The 16,713-nt window shown below is 42.2% G+C and overlaps 1 protein-coding gene across 5 annotated transcripts; it reads right to left on the minus strand.

Moving 5' to 3' along the window:
* Positions 1–6,755: 6,755 nt before the first annotated feature.
* tcea3 (transcription elongation factor A (SII), 3) lies at positions 6,756–15,589 on the minus strand. 5 transcript variants are annotated; one of them, XM_053433414.1, is made up of 15 exons: positions 15,343–15,589; positions 14,069–14,131; positions 13,779–13,884; positions 13,565–13,670; positions 10,058–10,117; positions 9,877–9,948; positions 9,592–9,660; positions 9,438–9,497; positions 9,278–9,352; positions 8,505–8,665; positions 8,313–8,374; positions 8,033–8,182; positions 7,749–7,895; positions 7,228–7,299; positions 6,756–7,116 (listed from the first exon to the last, which is right to left on the minus strand). In XM_053433414.1, exons 1-15 carry the CDS (start codon positions 15,409–15,411, stop codon positions 7,108–7,110), a joined length of 1,281 nt encoding a protein of 426 aa, XP_053289389.1. In that variant the 5' UTR covers positions 15,412–15,589; the 3' UTR covers positions 6,756–7,107. The 5 variants fall into 5 exon arrangements, with proteins under 5 accessions (XP_053289389.1, XP_053289388.1, XP_053289390.1 ...); XM_053433413.1 differs by having other exon boundaries at positions 9,438–9,500; positions 15,343–15,588; XM_053433415.1 differs by lacking the exon at positions 10,058–10,117 and having other exon boundaries at positions 9,438–9,500; positions 15,343–15,588.
* Positions 15,590–16,713: the final 1,124 nt, after the last annotated feature.

Genomic DNA, 16,713 nt, shown 5'->3' on the forward strand with positions numbered 1-16,713 from the left:
AGGACCGAAGCCCCAGGTATTACAAATCAAATCGATTTTAAAGAGTAGATTTCAGGACTTCACTGCTCCTCACTCTGTGTGATTATCACTGGATAATTACAGTCGAGTTAGAAGCTTCTGATGGCCACTGGCGTTCGCGGCTGTCTAGAGACCATGACGCCATTCAGCCTTGGCAGTAAGGAAATGTATCTGTTGGCTAAATGCCTGTGCACAAACAGGTTGTGCAGCGACAGGTGCTGCACGGGTCCCACTCTGTCTCCATCCTTAAAACAGGACTGGCTCCCATCGATTTCCACAATTTTAAAGATAATTTCCAACTGTGAAGAACTGGTCTCATTCAAGAGTGATCTGCCTTTCAATCGGAGAGCCTGCAGGATTATGAAGGGCGCAAAGCGGGAGGAGAGGATTAGACTTAATGAATGTGTGATGCACGGAGCAATTCCCAGGACTGGAGTGGCATATCGCTGGGTTACACTCTGGAGAGCAGAGAGAGGAGTTATATGATCCAGTTTGTGCACATGCAGGATTGCCAGAACCTCCCAGGGCTTTAAACATAAGATAATAAGATGAAAATTTGATGATGAGCGTGGGGAGACTGGTTTGTTGCAGCTTCAAACAGTGACATGATACAGAAAAGAGGGATTAACATTCATATTTCATTTGGGGGTAATATCAGCAGCAAAACATATCGAATGACATTAACAGGGAGATGTCTCATAAATAGAACAATGAAAAATCCTTATGAGCAAAATAGCCTATACTGTATATGAGATAAACTAACAGGATGTTATTGAGGGTGTATAAACAATTGTATTTTATCCATACTATGTCATGAAGAGGCCCACATTGTTTTAACACAGTGATTGAAAGGAAGGACTCAGGCCGAGATTTAAAAGCAGGCAATAGAGCGGCTAATTGCAATCCAAGCTTCCTGTTTTCCTTCAAACACTAATGTTGGAAGCCAAGCGTTCAATGGGAAAAGGCTGATTGCAAACCAGAGCCCTCATTAGAACCTTTATGAGAGGGTTGTTGAGCAGAAATCACGCTGCAGCGAGATTAGTCAGCCATGATAACAACCAGCCTGAGCACTATGGCGGCCTCCTCTCAAGCTGGCTCCAGTTCCCCTGCTGGTCTCCACAATATCAGAAGGATGACAGGGACCATTGTTTTTCCAGGTGTCACCGGGCTTTGATCGAGCTCAGAGCAGATCACAGTGTTTGCTGCCGAGACGCTTCATCTGAATGCAGGGAAGGAGCCGTAAACAAAGTTGTACCGCCGCTGTTATTTCGGCGAGATGTTAACGTTTGAAAATGACTTTGTTGTTTGTGTCCTTGTAAACCCATTACATCGAGACTCTTCTCGTCCTTGGAGAACTGTGAAAAGCAAAAGACACAAAGACGTGTCCCTCGAATGTGATCCGTCAGAAGAGATAAAGGAAAAAGGAATGTTCTCTGACGTTCTGAACTTCTGAGGAGATCTGATATTATTTTGATGCCAGGCCGCCACGTATATGTGCCTACAGGTACTGTATTGATGTTGCTGTTGACATCTTATGTGTGCTGTTGACAGTGGCAGTCGGTTTCCCCGAGAGCGACACATAAGGAGAGAAACACAAAAAGAGGTGCTGTTGTTGTGGTTATTTTTTAACAAAATAGCGGCTCTCTGGTCGAAGTTTTCTAAGGACGCCCCCGAGTGCATCACTTTGGTACTTTTACAGACTCTTAAACAACAAAACCTCTAGCAGTTTATTGACGTCTCAATCCTTCCTCCTGGTCCCTCGAAGACGGCAGCTGTTGAACGCAGCCCTGTCTCCGTGTTGAACCCTCTCAAGCCTCAACAAGGGTTGTTGAATAATTTCCAGCACAAGAGGAGAAGGGTAAAGCATTTCCATAAGAATGGCTTCAGCCTCATCACACATGATAATGGTGTTGAAAAGAAGTACCTGAAGTGGCCATGACATTTTGGGCATCGTGCAGGAGCATTTGCATTTTCATAATAAGATTGTTTTTGTATTTGTTTATCTGAAAAATTGGCACTTAGGCATCAGTTTGATAAGAACTAGTTGGAATAACAGAAAACATCTTTGAGAAAAATCTATTGAGTTGTATCTTTACTTTGTAATTTGGTCCATGTCCCCACCGCTAATATGGAGGAGGCAGGATTTATGAGCTACACCGAAGCCAACAACAACTCTGGCTTGACCTCTTGGGAGCAGTCATGTTCTCCATCTTTATAAAGAGTCTGTGGATGACCCCTTCTTTTGTTGAGACACAACAACAATTTGATTTCGAACAATTTACCGTTAACCAGCCGATAGCATGGTTGGAGCCTCCTGTTGGATGGTGTCCTGCCATACATTATGTCTTTAATTAACCCCCATGTCCCCAGACAGGCGGACTGTGTTGTCAGGCTTATTGCATCCAGGTTTATTGATTTCTTGCTAAGTTATTTGTTACGTCTGTCTCCCTGTTTCCTTGTTTTCCTGTATGTGTCTGAAAGTCTTTTACATGTTTCTTTCGGACCGCAGCCGATATCGTCCCTGTGCCTCCGCAGAGTGGAGCTGTCAGTCAAAGATGTTCAGGAGCTTTAATTCCTGCCGTCAGATATTTGTGCAACAACAACTTTAAGCTCTTTAGACTGCTCATTCACAATTGGTACAACTACAGATAACTTGCCTGAACGGTTGGACCTTTTTTGATTAGGTGAAAATTAGTTTTCCTCACACCCTGCCTTCGGAGAGCCAGCAGACAGATATACTTGTGCTTTTTTTGCTGCAACGTGAACTCATTTCTAAGTTGTGTCTCTTGTAGCCCTGATTAAAGGCAGCTCCGCTCAGGTGTAGCACAACCAACCACGCAGAAGCCAAATGGAGTCCCACAGCTTGTGCTCAAATGCTCTCCAGCAGAGCGCCGTGCCCCTGCCTGGTACAGGTCATTTCACCCAGAATTACGCAACCATGCATATTTGATCTGGTTCTATTTGAACGTCACTCCCCTGGTTCCCGGTCTTGACAAACACGACTTGCTCCAAACATCTGAAAAGGTGCATAATCCTCAAGACTTGTTTCAAGATGTCAGAGACTGTCCTGCTGGTCAGACATCTTCAGTCCGACAACATTTAATTTGCAGTCGAGATGTCCACACTGGACAGGCAGATAAAAGGGAATGTGAATGAGAAGACAACAGGTGTCACAGCACATTCAGAAACACTCCAGAGCAGAGTTTCTCTCCAGATTTAAGAGAATCCACAGCTCCCGGCTCATATCCATCATCAGGCATTGGAATCAGCATCAGATTTACTTTCACTGATAAACACTCAGAATACATGAGAGCGAAATACCACCCACCGCAGATCAAAAACACTTTTTTTACAAGATCAGACTTTACAGCAGCAGATCAACAGATCAACCGGCTAGCTTGGGGATTTTGCTTTTTTTAGAATAACTAACTTTTAAAGTAAAGAGAGACGTGCGCGCATTCAGGGCGTTCACATTCCTCAGCAGTCTGACAGCTATCAACATCAAATGCACTTCATCCCCGCCGCTCGTGAGCAAAAGGCCGTGAAACAGCATTTGAGAGTAAAAAGGCAAGAGGCTGAGCGCGAGGCAGGCAGCTCCACGAGAGTCCTGAGTTATATCATCTATTCCCTCTCTGCCTCGCTGCATTTTCTTTGCAACGTTAATAGCCTCAGCGATGAAGCTTTCGTCAGCCACAGCAGCAGTAAAAGGTGAACATTTAACATTTCGTGCCCACTCTTGGGGGATATTAAAGACGCCTCAAAACATCAATTTACTAGAAATGCTCCTATTTCTACTGCTAATACAAAAGACTGACGAAATCTATTCCAAGACAAAAGCAAAATATGGTTTTAGTTTTAAAAAGGAAGTGATGCAATGCCTTTTTTGACCTCAGTTATATCTGGGGGAAGAGAGCCCGACACAGGATACATACAAAACAGTAGTGGAGTTCTTTTTAAGTTACATTTTCGAGCTTTCAGAGGATCAGACAGTTTTAAGAGGTTAAGTGCAGTGACGGCAGGTTTTCAAAAGGGAGAAGACAGGTCGGATACTTTAGAAGGGACAGATGTCCTAAATTGATGTTTCATAAGGGGATAATGTTTCCTCGCAACAGGCTTGCATGACACATTTCTTTAAAAATCAAATTAGTCATGAAGGAAAAAAAAAACACACACAGCCTTGATCACAAACTCAGGGCGTTTGCCTTTGTGAGCACTTTCTCATTTCAGTATTTTCTTCACGTTGCGAGAAAAAAATGAATTACATCTCTTGTACTAAATTGCTTGTTTAATGCAGCTTAAAATCTCGGAAATGACATTGCCTGTACCTCTGCTCCCCTTTTGTTCCATCCATCCATTATCTATACCACTTATCCTTGAGTCAATTTAGAGTCTCTTATTAACCTAACGCCAATCTGCATGTCTTTGAACCGGGGAGGAAGCTTACCTGAGAAGACCCACACATACACAGGAAGAACATGTAAACGCCACACAGAGGAGAATAAGCCAAGATTCAGCTGAGAGCCTTCTTGCTCTGAGGGCGACAGAGCCAAACCCTGCACCATCGTGCTGCCCTCCAACTTTTGTCAGAAGTCACAACTCAGTTTGTGGTGTCCAGGGTTGCACACACAAACACTTTTGTGCTTGTGTGTGCAACGAAAACAAAAAAAATTAAGATTGACAAAGGGAAAAACCCTGCAAAACACTGTAACTGGGACATTTTACATTTACTGACATTTGCCCACCCACTAAAGCATGGCTGTATGCTTGGTCGTGCTAAATGATAAAGATAAAGTGGTTTAATTGATTTTACTTACAATTATAACAAATTATCTGCTATTAACAAATGTAAGTAAACATCATAAAATATACCCAGACTTTTATACTGTTCAAAACACAATATATGCATCGGCACCAAAATGTATGAGGTTATTTCCTGACTCAAACCACATCCCTCAAACAAGTTTTGTAGAAATCCGATTTGTAGTTTTTGAGTAATCATACTTACGAACCAACAAACTAACAAAATGGACATGGGTGAAAACATAACCTCCTTGGTGGAGGTAAAAATAAGGTTTGTGTGGAAACATTTCCACTACGTCTCTTTTCCTCTGACAGATCTTGTAAGTTAAACGTTCTGCAGTGTGGTTAAATATATTCCCATGGACAGGGCCTGTACATGGCTGTCACTGATGGATTGGCACACACTGTATGTTCCCCTGAGAGAGCGGAACATATAGACTGAGTTTACATCTGTCTTTGATTTATTTGACATGACATATCACACATGGATAGACTTGTATTTTACGTTCTATGAGAACATATGACAGTATTGCCGTTTTGTTGTGTTGAAGATCTTTGTGTGTTCGTGTTCACTGGGTGTTTACCTTGAATTTATGTCAACCTCCAGTTATGAATATTGAGCATCTGTTCGAGTTGTAATCAATTTCCGTTATAGGAAACGTTGCCATAAGGGTTTTCTTCTGATCTTCTGCACGATGGACTCACCTTCACATGTCGACATTCTGCTGACAGTTTATTGAAGATGGATGTAAAAGATGCAATTAAATATTTAACAAAGCAACAAAACTGGCGGACCAGATTGATATTTATAAATCTCAATGCAGGTTTCACAGAATTCTTCTTCTACGACTGAATGTAAATTAAAGGTCAGGGTGCTCATATTGTTTTAAATGTCATCTCTAAATGCAGTGACCCAATCAGGCCGACTGCCTTCGATCGGCTCAATCCAACATTGGCACAAAAGTAGACAGAACAGTAGAGCCTGCATGTGTTGTGTTGTATTATCACAGTTAGAAAAGCTGATAGAAACCAAATAAGACTAGAAGGGACTGTACAGATATCTGTTGAGTCTAAGTTGAAGTTTGTGTGACATTTTCCTGCCTACTTCAAGAATTCAGTTTAACAAATGGCTGCAATGTAAATAACACAGGGTTGTGTGATACAGTGTTGATGCTCTCTGGGTCCTGCCTCCATATCAACATCAACAGTGGGCAGTTAAATGGAGGAAATTATGCAGAAAACCTAAATGACTGTGGTTTCAGCTCACAGGAAACCAGATGGTGGAGACTGGGCCAGAGCGCTGCAGGGGAGATTTTTTCCTTTCAGTCATTACCACTGGAATAAAGTCCATATTTCTCAAATAAGCACTAAATGTAACATATGAACCGGTCGTTTCTTTGGAAACCGTAGATGGATTGAACGCAATCTGCACTTTGCTCAAGGCCTGAAAATATTTTCAAAGCAAACTCATACGTTATTAAGAACAAGGGACATAAATTAACACTGGACCAGAACTGGCATCAAATAAGCAAGTGTCTAATTTGTGGTCTGTAAACCTCTGGAAAGAAAAATGACAGTCTGTGCTGCCAGTGTCTTTAAGTATGACGAGTTGTTGCCATCTACTGTTTGTATTCAGTGGTGCAACATACAAACAATGCTGTCCGTTTCCCAATACACTCTTTTCCTTAAAAATAGTTTTTTTTGTAATAAATACATATGCATATCCAATAGATTAATAACCCTGATTTATTCATCATTGTTTAATTATTAATCGTACATATAAAATTCAGATTTTGATTCAATGCTCTTATGATTATAATATTAAATTCAATGTGCAAAAATGAATTGAAGGACGATGCTGGCGAAATGTGCTGCATAAGTGATGCTGCATTAGACTGTCAAGTTTGTTTTATTAAACAGTTATAAAGCTGTCACACTGATGGTTTATGCAGTTTATTGGCATTGGATATTTACAAAGTGAACAGCTGTAATGTGAGATTACAAAATAGCTGTATTACAATGGTCGTCCTGTCATGATAACACCATGACAATGATTTAAGTCTTCTCCAAGTGGGTTGATTTCTTGACTCATGCTCAGTCTTCAAATTCACGTAAAGCAAAAAAAAAATATTCTCAGCACATGCTCGTCAATGTCAAAATTTCAAGTAAAAATCGTAAGAATACTACTGTTCTCAAAACACTAGCTGCAAAAATGTATAAACGTATTATAGAAAATATCTAGATCAATATGCACCAAAAAAAACAACACTTGGTTTCACCCGGAAGGCCTCAGCAGAACTGGAATTTAGAAATAAAATGAAACAAGGAGTTAAAGATTGTTTTAGAAAAATTATTTCAAAAACAGAAAAGATGAGAGTTATGGGGAACAAGGACGAGGAGAGGACTCACCTTCCAGCGGTTTCCACATTCATTACAGAGGACAAATGTGGTCATCGGCTCATCAGCGCTGCGTGTCTGCACCTACACACACACACACACACATACACACAGACACACACACACAAACACAGACACACAGCAGTAGACTAGACGTGAATTAATCTGAAGCACAATCATTCTCTCCTAATTACATGATTAAAGAGTATTAACTCCAGTCTTAATGGAATAATAACACGAAGATCTGTTATCAGGTTTCCATGTCTGTCATAGTCTTCGTTCAAGGATCCCACATAATTCATGATAATGATATAATCATGATAAATGCAGCACTGCAACACTAAGGCAGCCATAAAGAAATACCCTGCTGATAATTTACTTTTTCAATGTGGGCCCATTACGTGTTGTGTAAGGCTCCAGTGTGCGTTATTATAATTCAGGATTTGTTCCTTTTTTGAAGAGGAAAATACAGATTTCACTCACCTTAACACACATTCAGTATCTGTGTGTGTATCACATGTGGGACAGTTTACCTGGTTGTAGGTGCAGTTCTTCTTCCTGCACTTGCTGCACTGCAGCAGGTCGGTGGAGGTGCCCCCAGTTTTGGCCATCTGGTGCTCTCTGATGGCCTCCTGGGTGAGAACGTTCCTCAGCTGCTTCAGCTCGTCGCTGGCCATTTCCTGCAAAGCCGACAACATCAGGCGAGCAGAGAGGACGACGTGAAATCAAGTGAATGTGTGGTGAAACGCAGACTGGTGCACAAACACAGTTCTGAGCATCATGAGAGCATAACGAGTAACGATCGAGCTGCGTGTACCTCGGCAGACATGCTGGCGATGCGGCCTAGATCAATGTTCCGTGCGAGGACGTTTCGGCGAAGCCCCGGGTTCTTGGGGTCCTTTAAGTTGCTGATGCGGCTGCGGACTCTGTTCTTATATTTCATATCAGTGACCTTTATCTCCTGGTAGATATGTGCAAACACACAGTCAAGGTAGAAATAAATCCACCGTGGTGTGTGTCTGATAGTTACAAGAAAAATAATTTGGATCATCACTGAATGATCCAACAACAGCAGCACACATCTAACTGCATTGAAGGATATGATCTTCAATCTCTGCTGCCATGCCGTCACAGTTTGCTCCAAAATCTTTGTAGTCGTCTGTGAAGGCAAGAAAAAAATAACAAGTTCTTACTTGTGCAGTTTATTGCTGCTCAATACCTGCATCTTGTCAATGTCTGAATAAGCTGCTGTTGTGTGTTTCTGTTCTAACGTGCAGCATTAGCCTCACTGTCAGTGCGCAGGGCAGCCGCCAGCAACTCAATGCATTTGTCCCTGACGGTGTCTCCAGTAGCCAGGTGGGGGGACAGCGCACCCCCGGGAGAGCTGAAGCTGGGGGACATGGGGCTGGTCGGGGTGGTGGGACTTTTAGGGGTGTCGGGTTTTCCCTTTCTGTGAAAAAAGGACACATTGATAACAAATCAAAGTGGAATTCACATTTTTCCAAACAGTGCTGGTCATAATTTTTTACTTCCTTGATCATTAACATCGTTTATTTTACATTAGATCTTCCTATATTGTTGTCTTAAACACAAATATTATTACTTGTAAAATATATATTTTTAGCATGTTATCACGCAATTCCCTTTTTTTAGATCCAGCAGCCAAATCTAAATCTCTCTCTGTTTTAGCTCTGTTTGTGGTCTCCACCCACTCAAATCATATATCTCACTCGTTTGCTGCTACACGTTCAAATATATTCAGCAGACAACTCTGGCTGCTGTTTGGTGTTGTGCAGGTGACACACTGGGGTTTTATTAGAGCTTTTTCACCAGAACCATCTGGATGCTGCTGCTGCTGCTGCTGGAAACAAAGCTGATGAGAGCAGTGAGACCGGACTCATCAGGTTGTGAAACCAATAAACTAACTCACAAACTCTAACGTCCGCAGTAGAGAAGAAAAAATGGTTGTGTCCTCTGTGGGATTCTATTGCTTCATTTAGATTGAATATAAAATATTCATGAGGAGCATTGTCATAAATCGAAGACGATTATGTTGAGATACCTTTCAATGCTGTCAGTCGAGGGCTTCCTCTGTGGAGGTCCAGGCTGAGAGGTCTTAGAGCCCTGAGACTCTCTCCTAGGACACACAACCGAAATTATAACATGTGCATTTTTCCTTTTGACAAAAAATTTCTCTCACATATTCATAATTTATAATTTACCTATCCAATGTTAGCTTCTTTGGTGGGAGTGAGCTGCTCTTCTTTGAATCGGTGGACTCGCTTCTATGTGATGAAATTCTTTCAGTCAATCTAGTTTTATTGACGTATGTTTGTTATTGTGACTGAGATGGAAATAAATGCACATGCGTTCTACCTTTCAGGTTTGGAGTCGACTGAATGACGTTTCACAGGTTGTCCCGGCTTCGAGTCACAGGAGTCCTTCCTGCAACAAAAGAGAAATAGGATAGGGACACTGACGCCATTTTTACCCAGATACCAAGTTTAAAAAGATAAAATACACCGGTATTATGATTAGGAGATTATGTTTTATAATCATGTATCTACACCTTAAAGTTTAAAAAGATCAAATACACACTTATTAGGATTATGGGTGTATGTTATATATTAATTTATACAAATTTTCCTGCTCCTTGCAAACCTGTGTTTTTCTTTTTTCACATCCAAACTTGGCTTTTTAGGAGGCGATGGTTTAGACTCAGACGAATCTTTCCTGAAGAGGAAACATGTGTGTTTTATTTTGAAAAGAAGAGCAGAAGTACGATTTAAGGCCACCTCTTCATGCAGTGAAGACCGACAGAGGTTAGTTTCAAGAGGCCAACCTTTCTCTCTTGGCTTCATCGGAGTGCTTGTTAGACACTTTGCTATCTGATGAGTCTTTCCTGCAAGAAGAAAAACAGCCTTTGTACCGAGAGAAAAACAAACGCTATGTGACAAACTATCCAGAGGGCTCCCAAATACTCCCACTACAAAAGCAATTGCAGAATAATGGAAAAAAACAACATTACTCAAATATAAACCTGAAAAATCTTTATTCTCTTATATCATGTGGTCACATGTTCTAGCTGAGGGGTTTTCTAAATCTAAATCTATTCCAAACCTAAGATTTATCACTGATAAAACTCTCAGATTACAGTCTGATATGAAATGATGATCCTCCAGACACAACAGAATTGTTTTCTTCAAGTATGAATGAGACAGAGAATGATTCTCAGATCTCGGACCTGTCTTTCTTCACATGATCTGACGTCTTCTTCTGTGAGGGAGGTTTCGAGTCCGGCGTCTCCTTCCTGCTGCGGCAAACAACACAAGGGCTCAATGCAGAGCAGAACTTTCCAACATGAATTCACAGGGTAGCAGACACTGTAATAAGAACTCATCTAATTCAGACCTCTCTCTCTCCTTTTTCCCGTCCAGCGAGGGACGCTTCGGAGCAGGCGGCAGGGGGTGCAGGTGAAGAGGGAGCGGAGGAAGAGGAGCGTTGGGGTCAGGGGGCTCTTTTCTAAATTAGGAAGAGACATTAGAGCTGAGCTGAATCACCCATGGGTGAGGGGGAGGAATAATGGTAGGAAATGTCAATGTGGCCATGCAGACCCTGACCTCGGGGGGGGAGGATGAAGGTGGAAAGGCAGCGGAGCTAACGGAGCATTTGGGTCCAGTGGAACTTTCCTGACGTGACAAACATGGGTTTGAGAATTCCCATAAAAACCTCACACTTGTTTCTGCACTCAAACATCACAAACATGCACCACAGCATGCTTTGCCTGACCTCTCCTTCTTCACCTCGAGCGGAGGTCGCTGCTTCGCCAGAGGAGAGGCGGGTGGAGCAGGACGAGGCTGTCGGGGGGGAGGGTCCTTCCCGTCCTTCCTGAACAAATGTCACAACAGGACAGATCAGAGCGCTGCACAGCACGAGCCTCCAAGGAACTGTTGCATGCTCAAGACACACCTGAATGCCTCATGCACAGCGGGTGTCCTGTTAGCCCGTGAGTCTGGTTGTGGAACAGCATGAAGAAATGTCAGTGCATGTGAGTAAGTCAGCAACCGTTAGGTCATGCGGTATCAGCGGGAGGCTCTGCAGCGACGTCAGAGCGCTGACCTGTCTTTCTTCACGTCCACAGAGGGGCGTTTGATCGGGGGAGGAGGCCGAGCACGCCGAGGAGGAGACGGGAAGCGGGAGGGATACAGGAGGTTGCCGTCCAAGACTCCCTTCCTGAAATGAATAATTCAGCCTGAAGCTCTGCAGGATGCTTTTGATTTGAAATCACCCGTGTTTGAGCCAGAGTTCTGCTCACCTTTCAAATATCGGCCTGTGAACATCAGCTGGTTTCTCTCTCCAGGGTTCGCTAGGCGGCCTCTCGCGCTGCGGCCTCTCGTGTCTACTTTCTTCTCTGTGCTTCTTGGGCTCCTCGTGGGGTTTTTCCTTATTCACTTCTTCCATGTGTGTCTTCATTTTTGCTTCCTCCAACGACCTTTCCTTCTTTTGTTGTATCTTGTGTCTTAAACTTTGCAGGTCTTGCAATTGTTTCTGTTTCTTGTTATTCCTCTCCACGTGGGGATCCTCCACAGCTTTTTGTTTCTTGGCCTCTTCGAAATGCTTTTCTTTTCTGATTTCTTGCGGATGTCTCTCGATTTGGGGCTCCTCCAGGTGCTTTCCGTCCCCGAGGTCACCCGCGTGTCTTTTTTTGTTTTTGGGCTCGTCGTTATGTTTCTCTTTCATGTTTTTATCTGTGTGTTTTTTGTCAGGATCTGAGTCATGCTTCAGTTTGACATCCAGTCTCCTGTGACTAACAGAAAACAGAGGAAGCATCGTTTTTACCTCCGTTCAGGAGACAGCAAACATTTACCAGTTTCACTGACGTCAGGTTAACTGCCCTGATGTAACCAAGGCTTCATTTGAACGGAAACTTTAAAAAAAAACATCATCAGGTTAACCAATGATAGCATGGTGTTATTTATTTTTACTAGTTACTATTTACCTATAATTGAATTATCAAAATGGGCTCCAGCTAACTGTGGAATATCTCTTACAGTGAGAAAAATGAGGAAGTATCTGAAACAATGTTAAATACATGATGTACATTACGTGTAACATTAGTTAGGCTTTGCAAAAGTGTCTGTTTGATTGTTTGTTTGTCAGCAAGATTATGCAAAGATTACTGGAGCGATTACCAGAAAACTTGGTGGAGGGAATCAGTTTGAGTCGGGGAAGGTGTCATGGACCTGGATCAGGGGAAGGTTCCTGGAATTCTTTCTCACTTTTCTTGTGAGATTTTTTGCTATTTTCACTGAAGGGAATCATTCATGGATCTCTATGAAAAAAAGAGTTATTCTTAGGGAACTGATATCTATTGTGTGCAAATGTGTGCAGCTATATTGAATTTAAGGGGAATGTTGGGCTGAGGCTTGTGCTCAACTGAGTGCTATTCTAGTTTCTATAGGTCTTGGTCGTTTATCCCAACTTTTCCCTTCATTCTCTGAATTGACCGATGTTAACGAGCGCTACACAAGGTAAACACTTCTCTACCTGTTACATTGGCATTGTAGTTGCTAATGAAACAAAGTTTTTTGAAATGCAAATGATCTAACTTGCTATAATCTCAACAAGTTTACTGTTGAACAGCGTGTAATTAAGGCTGTGGTGATTACTGGGCTGGGGGGGGGGTGATAATCACAGACATTAGTGCTCTAGACTCAATTAAAATCCAGTATTTGTTACTTGAATTGAATCACTGCATTCATAACCTCTTTAGAAACCTCCACTTGTCAACACGATTGCCATGAAATTGACTTATTACATTATCACTATTTCATCAATAATGTGATCACAGAAATGAGATCATTATGATCCAATCAGACAGCACTGTCCTTGGTGCTGAATATTGTTACTCATCATTATTTACATCTTTGTATTTATTATCTGTGAATCCCAGGTTATTTTTGTGCTGTTATATTTGTTTACATGTAGACCAACCCTGGAGGCAGAGTAAGAATTACATCAGTCCCTCTCCAGCTTTCAGACGGCAGAAAAAAGTGTACTTAATGACTAAATGGTAAAGAGATGACAATTTTAGATTTAAAAGCTCAAGTGAGAAAGAAACAAACAAATGTCTTTACATTATTTCCCATTATCCTCAAATACAACTTACTACGGCGGGATATTGTCATGCAATAAGTGTTACTGACATATTCTAATGTCTAGAGTGGACAAATTTGTTGTTGTAGGACGAGTTGACCTATTTTTCGAGGTGCATAACTGTGTAATTGTCAGTGGAACCAAAAGCAGTTTGGTCACTGTGTGGTTGTGCAGCATCCATGAAAGTACTGACCTACTCTGTGTCTCGGCGGGTGAGCTGTTTGGAGACGCTGTTGTTTTGCCGGAGTCCAGTCCGTTCTTCACTTCAGCCGTTTTCTCAGAGTGGGGGTGGCCTGAGTCTGTGCGAGAGAATCACATCAGCAAATCACTCCGTCTGCTGGTGGACTTATGACACAGACAACTGCTCAATAAATCAGGAGTGTAAATCATTAAAAAGTCGAGAGTACCCAGGAGTCTTTTCCAGTCTTTAATGAGGACCTTGGCCAGGGCAATGACCTCCTCGTCTGTGCAGTGCTTCCTGATCCCGTTCACAGACATGCCAATCCTCGTCTCCTGAAAGAAATACACACATTTATATCTAAAGTGTGAACTGTAATGAGCATGCACTTGTGTTATTTATCATGTCTGTTATATTGCATTGCATCTAATAAGTTAATTGGCTGAAAAACAATTGTAGAATTGTAGTTTAATGTAATATACAACTATGAATGATTCAAATGTATATAGCTTAGCTTGCCTGGAGAAGTTTGAGCGTCATGTTGAAACCTTTCAGTTCTTTCAGCAGGTCCATGGCGCCCTCCTAAACAAACACATCGTTAAAGCCATCATCTTCAATAAGATTTTTACTTTCAATGAATTCAAAAAACATCAGTCTTGGTCATAAATATCAAATATTCTGTGATTTTCAGTATTTAAATTTAAAGTAATTCCACCAAAGTGCATCATTTTCCATACAATGAGATAATGCGATTTCTGTGAAGGGGATTGTGTCACTGATGAGCTACAGCATTGACTTTTTTTCCATTTATATTTTCCATCTAATTTAATACAAAAATTCCCTCTCATCACATTAATGATAATAAAAAATGGCACCTCCCTCAAATCTGCAAGAAGGTTAAGCCTAATTAAAGTTTGTTCTAATACAAAACACATCTCCTGATATGTGGTGGTAACAGGTGTATGGTACTGATTTGAAAAACGTTGACTTTTTTGCATAAATATTTTTTCTCTCATTTAGAATAAACTTCACTCTTAACACCTGAAGGGGAAAATGTGTGTGTGAATATGTGACAATTAAAGATTTGACATGGATGCAAACAGTCATTCAAAAAAGGAACTACACAAAAAGAAAATAGAATCAGTTTCTCTTCTGCATTTTAGAGTTCTCATCAGGATTTCAGACAAATGAACGCTAAAGTCAAAGAATGTGTCACAACAGGTTTTGAATAAGCTTCTCCACGACAGCCGGCTTTACTCTGATCGCAGATATTTCACTGACTCTGGGGTTTAACTGTGCAGCAGCGCCATGAAAACAACGTCCCGTGTGCAGATTCAGACAAAACACAAACGCACATTCACACACAGCCACACACAGCCACACACACACACACGACCTTGACAGAAGGCCCCGTTGTTTACTTTGCGTTGTTGTGTTTTAGTTTCTGTTTAATGTTCCAACCGGTAGAAGAATCACAAAAAGAAAGAACAAGCTGGAAAAAGCGGACTCAGTGAGCTGTGCACACTGAGAACCCGACACGTCCAGCGAGAGAAATTTATGCGCCAAACACCTGTTGACCATTTGTTGCAGCGGAGACAGACCCACACACAACAACTGTGCAGATATTACACACATACACACACACACGCGCGCGGAGTCTAAACAAAATCGAACTTCTCTCCGAGTACTGCGGGAAAACGCTCCACTTTTCACAGGAGAACCCCGCGGGCCTGCGGCACAGCACGCGGCGGCCGGACAACGCGCCACCTGTGGGTGTCAAAATAAAGCCTCACCGTGTTATTCCTAGACACCATCTTGTCCAGTTTCTTCGCGATCCGGGTGAGATCTTCCTCTCGCGTCATCGCTGCATTTAATCCACTTTGAGCGAGTCAACAGTGGTGATTGGAGGCGTGTTTAGAAACCGCTAAGTGAGGGTTTTGGGGGGAAAAATGGATCCGCTGCCGTTCAGACTTTACGCACGGCGCACTCCATTCAGCCCAGGGGCGTGTCCTGCTGCAGGATCCCAGCTGACCAGCGCCACACATGACAACAACTAAATATAGACACCGTAGTAGACACATGGGAGCACACACAAACCTCCACCTGCAGGAGTTTGATTTAAAAACATTTAATACTCAACACAAAGAAGGGGATAATGGTGTCAGACTTTGATCCAACTTTATGTCAATATAGTTTGACTGCATTATATCACCAGCTCTGTCCGTGCGTGTGTGTATTTATGTGTGTGTGTGTGTGTGTGTGTGTGTGTGTGTGTGTGTGTGTGTGTGTGTGTGTGTGTTGTTGTGTTTGTGTGTGTATGTGTCTGTTTGTGTTTGTGTGTGTATGTGTCTGTTTGTGTGTGTGTGTGTGTGTCTGTGTGGGTGTGTGTGTGTATGCGCGCCAGATGTAGGTTGTCACCTCACCTCAAATTGGGTCACTTTGTAATGATTAATCTTTGTGTGCACTCCAGTGTTGCGCACCAGTTCCAGCTGCTGTTGTGCCAAAGACTAAACCTGATCCTGAGTCAATTTATCAGTATTACCTCATTCACTTCAACTAAGAATAGTTGCATTTTATCCTGCAGAGTTTTTGCAGATACGATATTGACTTTTTTTTGTTTATATAATAAAGTTTATATTTAAACACCTCTTCCTGGATTAACAGTGGTTTGCCGTTAGAGGGCGCTGTAATGTCAGGGCACAGTCCATGTCCCGATCCGATCCTGTCCAGACATGAAACCTTATTCTTGCATTGAAGACACAGATTACATTTCATATGGTCATCTCTGGTCCTCGGCTGGGACTGTGGGATGGCGAGCCGGGCTTTAGCTCAGGACCTCAGGTTAAGACCGGACACATACGATGTCAAAAGAGACAAAATGCACTTGGGTACACTTGGCCTTTAAAGTCAGCAATTAAATCTCAGAATCAATTCTAAACTTGACTGGAAGCTAATGAAGAGAACGATTGGGTGAGGAGTCTGGTTATTTATGTAGACTCTGTTGGCTCAGGCAGGTGAAGAGAGAATTGCAATGCAGTGTGGGATAGCGTTAAAGTGTGAATGTTGAGACAGTAGGGGCCCTATCTTCCAAGAATTGCAGAGACATCCAGAGTCTGAGATGAGACCAAATCATCCTGACTGGAATGAGATTATCGGAAATGCCT

Source organism: Pleuronectes platessa, chromosome 10 (assembly GCF_947347685.1).
Source record: "Pleuronectes platessa chromosome 10, fPlePla1.1, whole genome shotgun sequence".
NCBI classification, from domain to species: domain Eukaryota; kingdom Metazoa; phylum Chordata; class Actinopteri; order Pleuronectiformes; family Pleuronectidae; genus Pleuronectes; species Pleuronectes platessa.